This window comes from Scylla paramamosain, chromosome 15 (genome assembly GCF_035594125.1).
Source record: "Scylla paramamosain isolate STU-SP2022 chromosome 15, ASM3559412v1, whole genome shotgun sequence".
Classification (NCBI taxonomy): domain Eukaryota; kingdom Metazoa; phylum Arthropoda; class Malacostraca; order Decapoda; family Portunidae; genus Scylla; species Scylla paramamosain.
The window spans coordinates 11,558,512-11,568,511 of record NC_087165.1 but is presented as its reverse complement, the minus strand read 5'-3'; the positions used below and the strand labels follow the sequence as shown (position 1 = coordinate 11,568,511).

General features: G+C 37.4%; 1 protein-coding gene across 1 annotated transcript in view; it reads left to right on the top strand.

The window, feature by feature from the left end:
* LOC135107237 (uncharacterized) overlaps positions 1 to 10,000 on the top strand; it is a 43,967-nt gene that overhangs the window by 5,675 nt on the left and 28,292 nt on the right. Inside the window, exon 3 of the mRNA XM_064016897.1 lies at positions 5,891 to 6,138. Coding sequence (XP_063872967.1) covers positions 6,039 to 6,138 — 100 coding nt within the window. The 5' untranslated portion in view covers positions 5,891 to 6,038. The remainder of the gene's footprint in view (positions 1 to 5,890; positions 6,139 to 10,000) is intronic.

Here is a 10,000-nt window from a genome sequence, read left to right as displayed (position 1 = left end):
AAGTTAACGGAGGACGTTCATAAGGTAAACTCAAACCACATTCCGTCGTGGAGCAATGTGTACCAACCAACGTTACTCGCACAAATCTGTAAATACCCATGATGCCTTTGTGCTGCTTAGAGTTCATACGTTTCGTTTCCAAGAAAGTCGACGATTAGAGTATAACAACTGACCATCATCATCATCATCATCATCATCATCATCTGAAGCTGCATACCGGGTTTCATTACAGTGGCAATGTGTAGTAATGAAGAGGTTATAATAAGGATCGATTGATTTCAGAGAATCAGTACCGCGTTTGAGGTTCATGTTCCAGGATGTGGACAACCGCAGTACCCTATTTTGTGTTTTCCATTGCAGCAAAAAACAAGAATTCATTGTTTTCTTAAGGTGTATATGATGATGATGATGATGATGATGATGTGTGTGTGTGTGTGTGTGTGTGTGTGTGTGTGTGCGTGTGTGTGTGTGTGTGTGTGTGTGTGTGTGTGTGTGTGTGTGTGTGTGTGCGTGCGTGCGTGCGTGCGTGCGTGCGTGCGTGCGTTCAAGAGAGAGAGAGAGAGAGAGAGAGAGAGAGAGAGAGAGAGAGAGAGAGAGAGAGAGAGAGAGAGAGAGAGCTTATGTGTATCTTGCTTGCAGATAACAAAGCTTACGCAGGTGTGGATGTGTAATAGTAAGCTTAGCCTGTCTAGTCTGAGGCTCACGATGGCCAGTGAGCTTCACCATCACGAGGCCACATAATGAAGGGCGTGGAAGCAGCAGGCAGCACGCACACTGGCTAATATTAGGTTACTAGGCCAGAAGCTACAAATAGGTGCCATAGACGGGACCTTCTTGCTAACCAGTTCATCGAGGCAACGTCTTCTTCGTACGCTGCCAGAGTTGCATGGTGTTCTTCATTAATGAAAGATTTAAATCTGCCTCGAAGTATTCCGATTTTTTTTTATTTTTATTTATTTTTTATTGATAGATGAGGCAATACAGTGAAAGATAGTTTATGTTACACTGGGAAGACAAATAGGTAACTAGATTTCTGAATAATTTACCACAATAACCAGTCATTTGTGTCAGTTAATATCAAGTGCTGTGATTAGAGTTTAATGAGAAACAAAATGTGCGTACATAATTATTTTCTCAGGAGAATATGAGCATGAGTAAATGTAATGAAAGGAAATGATGATAATAATAAAAAAAAATAATTAACGCGTTATGGTGACTGAAATTCTTATAGTATAGGAAGTGATGCATTTAGAATAATACGTCATGAAATATTTACTTGAGATGGTCGTAGCGTACATCTTAAAAAATGCGTCGAGCTATTACACAAAGAACGTTTCTTTCAATAAATTGCCCTTCCTTTAACGTGCGTTCCTTCAACATTGATTTGTTTATTTGTTACAAAAATCCTTGATAAAAAATATAAATCCTATTGCTGAAGTGTAGAGCGATTAATTTACAGATTTCATGAACATGGGTTATATATATATATATATATATATATATATATATATATATATATATATATATATATATATATATATATATATATATATATATATATATATATATATATATATATATATATATATATATATATATATATATATATATATATATATATATATATATATATATATATATATATATATATAAAATGGATGTATTTACTTTGTGCATGCTTGGGCTTTAGTTTTATTTACATTCTGAATGCAAAGTATGACATGGGCACGCGGTTACGGGATCCAAACCTAATAAGACCGGATTATGTCTAGTCTCGTACCTCTCTTTGCCTTCTATTGGTATTTCATAAATGGCAAAGTCGCCTCTAGCAAATATTTACCGAGTTCGGTGCCTCCTCTGCTTCCGTACAGTATTTAAGTTTTCTTCCGTCACTGTCATTGCCATTGCGGCCATCGCCCTGCAGAATGTAGCGAGGGTGTTTGATGAGGAAAATACTAAGTGTGAATAGGTACATACTCATAGTGAGTATAGTCTTTGTAATGGAGCTTGGGTAAACTTCAGTTTTGGTCAATTCGTTAAGCGAGTGTAGGCGTATCTGCATTTTAATTGTCCTCGTCGCGTTAAAGGAATGTTGTCTGTTAAAGAAAATATGTGTTTTATTGAAGAACACGTTCCCTGTGTAATATCGGCTTGATAAACTTATTTGTGGTAATAGCGGGTGATACTGAAGAAACAGTTAATATGAAAGAAAACATTGTCACTGTCGTCCTTGTGGGGACCGATCTACCAGAAACTAGTTTGCTACAAAAAAAAAAAAAAAAAAAAAGTTAAAACAAAGTTTTCACAAAGGTTAATCATATGAATTCTTTATACAAAATGTTCGGGGTCCTCCGAACACATAGTGTGTAATCAGGAGCCTCGGAAACTGTGCATCACAAGGAAAGTGTTCTTTGGCGTTATCTTCAGCTAGTGAATCGTCACACTTAATGAGACTCCAGCAGGTGATGGAGGCCACACCATGTTTTCTATGAACAGTTTTAAGTCAATTTAGAGGCCCTAACTTACTGCCCGATTATAATGCAGGATGTTAATGTGTGGCCCTGCCCGTAATGACCGATCCTTAATTTGCTAGCGAGGACACGCACTGTCTCGTAACTGGAAGTGTTACGTTGCGAAATAATGTACGTACGTTCAAGCTGCGTGTTTCTAAAACGCATTATATTTTGATGGAGGCAATATATTAATGTAGTTTTCATGTGTGAGATATAAATTTACAATTTAGGAGTTGCACTTGGAAATTATTCTCTTTCTTAACACAATTCTTGGGGCAGTAAAGAAAATAGAATGTTACTTCTACCATGAGAGGAAGGTAACCTTTATTTCAGAATAATAAATTGAATAATGTTTTACTTTGTCCTTATTGACTGATAGACAATACGAGGCAGCATGGATAGTGAGCATAAAGTACTTTTATGAATAATGGGGAATAGTTTCTGGAACACTTACCGCTAGTTATAAGAAAATAAACCTGCAGTCAAAATTTACAAAGAGTGTTCAACTTAAGCAAAGAATGTCATAAAATAAGTGTAAATATACGTGTGAGTTACTGGAGATCAGGATGGACAGTGCTCTTTAGCACTATGGAATCGTCTCAAACTGTAGGATAGTCTGGATGTCCGCTGCACTCACAATGTCCTCTGAGAAAAAGGATCGGGTGTGTGATGTGTGAAAGGTCTCAGCCTTACTCCTAGACCAGTCTATCATAAGCTCAGCTTTCCCTCGGGGAGTATAGGCAGTGGTCGTTTACACCACATGATAATAAAAAATCGTAGTCAGTTAAGCACATTGAACACTAAATCTGCCTCATATAGACGTCTGTGATTAATGAGCTTGAATAACAGGACAACTTGCTGTGATGACACCTTTATTATTTAACGTTACAGCCACACATTTCATTGTGGACTAATGAGTTAGGTTTCGTATTTTTAAAGTGTCAGCACGATGAGGTATTTAGGTGTTGTATGCGTGTGGTATCGGCGTCATTTGTCCCCACCACCTATCATGTCAGTCATGGGCAGTGTCTATACAAGGTAGAATTCACACAGAACAAAAGGGCGGTTGGCCTACACAGGGCAACAGCTGTACTAATCATAAACGCACCCACCCCCTCACCCCTTGCCAGCCATCCTATTACCGCCTGTGTCCCCTATCCATATTATCATTTAACGTTCTCTTGAAACTACTAAAAGTGTTGGCGCTGACTACATGACTGCTAAACCTATTCCATTCTTCCACCACTCTGTGAACCAGTTCCTACCAACCTCTTTCCTAAACCTAAACTTATCTTGCATATTTTCATTACCCGGAGTTCTGTCCTGATTATTTACTATGAGAATGTCACTTATATCACCTTTATTAATTTATTTTACCCATTTAGATACGTACTTCTATCATGTCTCCACGCGCTCTCGTCCTCTCCAGTTAAAACAAGTCCTGGAGTTGTTCTAGTCTATTATTATAATCTTTTATCTTTATAATCTTTTTATCTTTTATAATCCTCTCACTCCCTGAATCGTCTTAGTCATCCTTCTCGGCACAGCTTCTAAAGAATTTACTGTATGTCTTTCTTATAGTATGGTGTCCAAAACTCTACTTGAGGATAACTTCAGCACTTCTGTTTGCTACACTCCTGGTGATGAATCCCGTAACCCTGTTGGCTTTCTTCCTGGTCTAAGATCTAAGGTTATCTTTATTCATACATAGGCTGATATTATTAAGGGTGTAATCTACGCTCAGAAACCCCATTTGTTAATGTTAAACTCCATTTACCACTTTACTGACCATTCATATAACCTATCTAGATGTTCCTCCAGCTCCCTAGCACCCTTGTCTATCTTAAGTACCCTACCTATCTTCGTGTCGTCAACAGATTTACCTGTCACTCCTATCCTTCGTATTTAAGTAACTTATGTAAATTAAGAACAAAAGGGTCCCTATTACTGAACTCTGTGGAACTCCGCTGGTAACTGCCTCCTATTGTGGCCTAACACCATTTACCTGCACCTTCTGCTCCCTAAAGTTAAGCCACGCCCTGATCCAGCTTAGAACTTTTCCTTCAGTTTCGTGAGCCTGTACTTGATCTAATAGTCTTCTGCTGGGCACTATATATATATATATATATATATATATATATATATATATATATATATATATATATATATATATATATATATATATATATATATATATATGTCACGCATAATGTGGATAATTGCCTAATGTGAACATTAGGCAGTGAAATTGCCTAATCTTCATATTAGGCAATTTGTTTGCACGATGTTGACAATAGGCAACTTACTTGCTTAATGTCCACTTTAGGCATGATTTTCAAATTAGGCAAGGGTATTTTGCCTAATGTGAATTGAATGACAAACCAGTGTCTACAGTTTTGTTCGAATGTTGTTCGAAACTTTGGGTCTGTTACCGAGTTGTTGTGAGCAAAGATGTTGTTCGAAGCTTTGGGTTTGTTATAACCGAGTAAGGTTAGGTTAGGTTAGGTTAGGTTAGGTTAGGTTAGGTTAGGTTAGGTTAGGTTAGGTTAGGTTAGGGCAATGGTGGGCAAGGTTATACAAAGTGTCAATGTACTACTCAATGTACATCAGGAAGGTGCAGCTGCCTAAGAAAAGAAATTAAATGCAACTCGCGCTGTCACCCAGGCAGATCATGCAAAAATTTGTGATTGGACTCAACTGAACCCTGAGATCGATTGACCTATTTTACTTATACTAATATTGCATTAATTAATTATGTTTTCCTTATTCACATTGGGCAAAATTGAGCTGCATAATTTGAACAATAGGCATTTTTTGCCTAATGTTAACAATTTGTAAACTTTACGCAACCTACTTGCTTGATGTACACATTAGGCAATTTTCTGCCTAATGTTCACATTAGGCAATTGTCCACATTATGCGTAACATATATATATATATATATATATATATATATATATATATATATATATATATATATATATATATGATTTTATCGTAGAAATATTGGTTAAAGAGTAACTGGAGGCAAAATCAAGACGCAAACCTTATATTCCCTCTGAATTATTCCTTGGATGCTGCAAATAGAACTAGTATATTAGTGTTTCCATCACTCCCCAGCCTGCGTTCAGAATTTGGGATGAAAGGAAAGTTTAGTCTTGGTTGGCTGAGCCGGGCATTCCTTCATGGGGAGGGGTGAGGGTTGGGGGATTGCCGGTTACTCAAATAGCTCAGTCGTCAGAGTTTGTTTATTCTGGTATGGAACTTATTTCATTGAATGTATCAATTTCCTGTTGAAGCAAATGTTTTCTTGGAGATTATTAGACAGCTATCAAAGCACAAACAACAAAACATTAATTAATTTCTCTCTTCCACAGACGCACTGGCCTACATGGTGACGTACAGCCGTCTACCCTGCCGCCCTGGGAATTACTGTATCTGTGCTTAACTTTGAGACACCAGTTTTACCGCGTGCATTAGTTTTCTAGCAAAATACTGTTTTAGCGTTCCTTAGGAATTGCTGGAATGTGTCGGAAAAGTAGCGTTGTTTGGACCAGAGTGGCCATGGCCGCAAGTCTGGTGTTCTTGGCTCGTGGAACCCGTGGAACCACTGAGGAACGCTGGGGTAAGTACTAGTTTGATGGTCTTGTCTAAGTATCCGTAACACTCATTATGTCCGTCTTTTTTTTTTTTTTTATCAATCCATTTCACAGTCTTGCTTCGGCACCAAACATCCATCCGTAGCGCATGCTGCTCAGGTAAGGGAAAGCGATTGGTCTTGTCGATAAGAATGATGTCCGGTCTTGGCGCCTAAAGGAGGGAGTCGATGATTGGACGCGACGACGTTATTCTCGAGCGATAGATTATCTTGTCTGTCGGTGATGAATGAAACTGTTCTGAATTTTCCTCGTTCCACCCCAAAAATTTACGTCGAACAAAGGCTACTTGCAGCACAAAATGGTGGACGAAATGGTCACTTTATTTGCAGCACCCGAGGAGGGAGCGTATATTTTGCTAGATCTTACAGAGTGATATCCGAGCCCTTGAGGAAGGGTGCAAACGATCACCGATAATTGGTCTAAGGTTGTATCCTCTCTACTGTATATGACTGGCAATTACCATCTGGGCACTTTTGAAGCTTTGTGTGCTTTATGATTGTATTTCATGCAGGTGTTTATTAGAAAATGTTCCTGGGATAATATTGTACATTGAGAAATTACCGGAGAAATATGCACTACTTGACTGTTATTTTTCACCACCGGCAATGAATTATTCAACAAGATGACGAGTGTATACAGCAATCTTCTGCTTGGAGTTAGAGCAAGGGTCTACAGATTATTTAACGAGCTGATCAACGTTCATGCTGAGGTAATCATCTTTGAACCGCTGCGTTTAAGCCTCAGTTACCTTTTCCCTTCTACCTATTTCTTTTCTAATGATAATCCTTTGTTCCTATTCCTAGATTCCTCTAGTACTGAATCGTGCCTCTTACATTAGTAGTAGTAGTAATAGTAGTAGTAGTAGTAGTAGTAGTAGTAGTAGTAGTAGTAGTAGTAGCAGCAGCAGCAGCAGCAGCAGCAGTAGTAGAAGTAGTAGTAGTAGTAGTAGTTGTAGTAGTAGTAGTAGTAGTAGTAGTAGTAGTAGTAGTAGTAGTAGTAGTACAGTAGTTGTTGTTGTAATAGTAGTAAAACATACATATATATAGTACACTAGCTGCAGCAGTAGTAGTAGTAGTAGTAGTAGTAGTAGTAGTAGTAGTGATAGTAGTAATAGTAGTAGTAGTAGTAGTAGTAGTAGTAGTAGTAGTAGTAGTAGTAGTAGTAGTAGTAGTAGTAGTTGTACAGTAATTGTTGTAATAGTAGTAAAATATATATATATATATATATATATATATATATATATATATATATATATATATATATATATATATATATATATATATATATATATATATATATATATATATATATATATATATATATATATATATATATATACAGTACACTGATAACAGTAGTAGTGGCAACAGCAGCAGCAGCAGCAGCAGCAGCAGTACAAGTAGTAGCAGTATTAATAGTAGTGGTAGCAGTAGTAACAGTTGTAGTAGCAGTAGTGGTAGTAACAAATGTAACATCATCATGCGAGAGAGCGGGACAGGTTACATTTTGTTGCGCAGGTGAATGTTTTAAATGTAATTTCGTCCTCCAGATGTGGTGGTGTTTCCATCAGTCTGCCTCTCCTTTGAGGAGAACCGAGATACAGCCTGGATTCTAGAACGTAAAATATTCTCCCCTGACGGTAAGTCTATTTTCAGTTTCGACTCTCCGTCCTGACACGGTGAGAAATTACCAACGTGAAAAACAAACCCTCGCACCAAGAAAAACACGCCCAAGTGTGACTGACAGGCTGAAGAGCAAAGTGGAAAGGTGGCTCCATGTTTCTCTTAAGAAAATGCCTCAAAACGACACTTGGTATTTGCCCGTAAAATGAGAAATGAAATGTAAATAGAACAGAAGTAGTAGTAGTAGTAGTAGTAGTAGTAGTAGTGGTAGTCGTAATAGTAGTAGTAGTTGTAATAGTAGTAGTAGTAGTAGTAGTAGTAGTAGTAGTAGTAGTAGTAGTAGTAGTAGTAGTAGTAGTAGTAGTAGTAGTAATAATAATAATAATAATAATAATAATAATAATAATAATAATAATAATAATAATAATAATACCGACAACTACAAACAACAAATGTAATAATAAAAATAATGATCATAAAAAAAGCCAATTCACAGTTAATATCTTACAGCTTCCGAAAATGTTCTGAATCTCTCCGCCTTGTAACAGTTTCCTTGAATGAAGGAAGGGAAGCTCAAAGAAACAGTGTTTTGAGATTAATCGATACAAGGATTAGCTAAGAGAAGATAGTGCCAAACTTTCGTAATGACAGACAACGTGTAGGAGAGAAATAGCTGCAGAAGACAAAGACTGAAACAGCACTGCAATGGAATTCACTGGAATTCCAGAGAATGTAACTCAAGACGACGAGCCTTTGACTCTTGCTTGTTTAACATTGTGGTTTGGATGGATCCCTATATAGAAGGAGAATCACGTATATTTCAGACATTCAGAATTTAATATGATGACTAATAATAATAATAATAATAATAATGATAATAAACAATAACGACAGTATGTACAGATAATGCGTACCTAAGCAACACGTTAAGTCGTCAGTTTTCCAGAAATGATATAAGAAAATTTTGACACGTGAAAAGGCAAACACGATACGAGGGAGACAAACATAATGACCAAGCTGGAAAAAAAACGGGACGCGAGTATCCAGGTGCAGGATTCAGCTGTGGATGACAAAGGAAAAAAATGGGCATATGTGTTTTAATAGTACAATTACAACACTTTTCCGCACTACCGGTGTCATTTCCAGTCACGAAATGTTCATCATACCAAAGTGTAGCGTGCCTTGAAAAAAAATAAAAAATTGTACCCGAGGGAAAAGCGTTCAAGCGTTTGGTGAGGCACTTACGCATTCGAGATAATATTATACAACGGAAACGAGAGTAACGTTTCCCGAACCGACAATGAGTGGCAGGTGCTGCTCTGACTTACAGATTTCTCACATTCATTTTTTTTTTTCAGTTAAGATTTCCTGAAAATAACGTCAAATTGGCCTCCTTCATTGTGTGTGTGTGTGTGAGTGATAAATACAAAAAGAGAGAGAGAGAGAGGGAAACCGGAAATGTTATTCACAGGCACTCTCGCGAAGTGATACAGAGGTGGCGGCAAGGGGTACGGTAAAGTGGCTCCTCATGTGAGGGCACCAAGATGCATTAGGTACCAGGGCACCATAGCTCACAGGTAGCTAGTAGCTAAGGAAGCGCAGGTGATCAGAAGTAAAGTAAAACCGAAGATATTCGTAACCAACGGAAAATATGTGGACAGTTGCAGTTTATTTTATTTTGTTTTATTTTTGGAAGTTACCGAGTATATTTCACGGAAAGAGAGACAAAAAAAAAAAAAAAAAGAAAAAAAAAATCCATAATCCATAATTTCATAAGGGATACCAAAAACACAGCTCCAGTTCGCGGCGGAAGATTGGCATGAGGCATTGCTCTCTTGAAATACGTTTGCTCATTCTTGGAGGCAAGTGACACACGTAGTTGGTGGTCGCACAGCTGTTGATACTGGGACGTCTCATCGTTCTAGCGGGATTGGAAACTTGTTTTTCTTCCATTATCTCGCCTTCTTCCATCACCGTTATTTTTAATACTGAGAGTAACAGAGCTATCGTGTTCCCATGTTTTGAGACGAATGATGGGATAAAACCTTTAAAAAAATTATAGTGAATGTATTTTCTTCCTTACGTTCATAATGATAAAGAAAATAAGATGTTCAATATCTGCTTCAAGGAGCAATTAGAGGAATTGTTATCTTTAGGGCTGAGTGAACGAACATTTTCAGGTTTAGAAATAAAAACGCATATATCA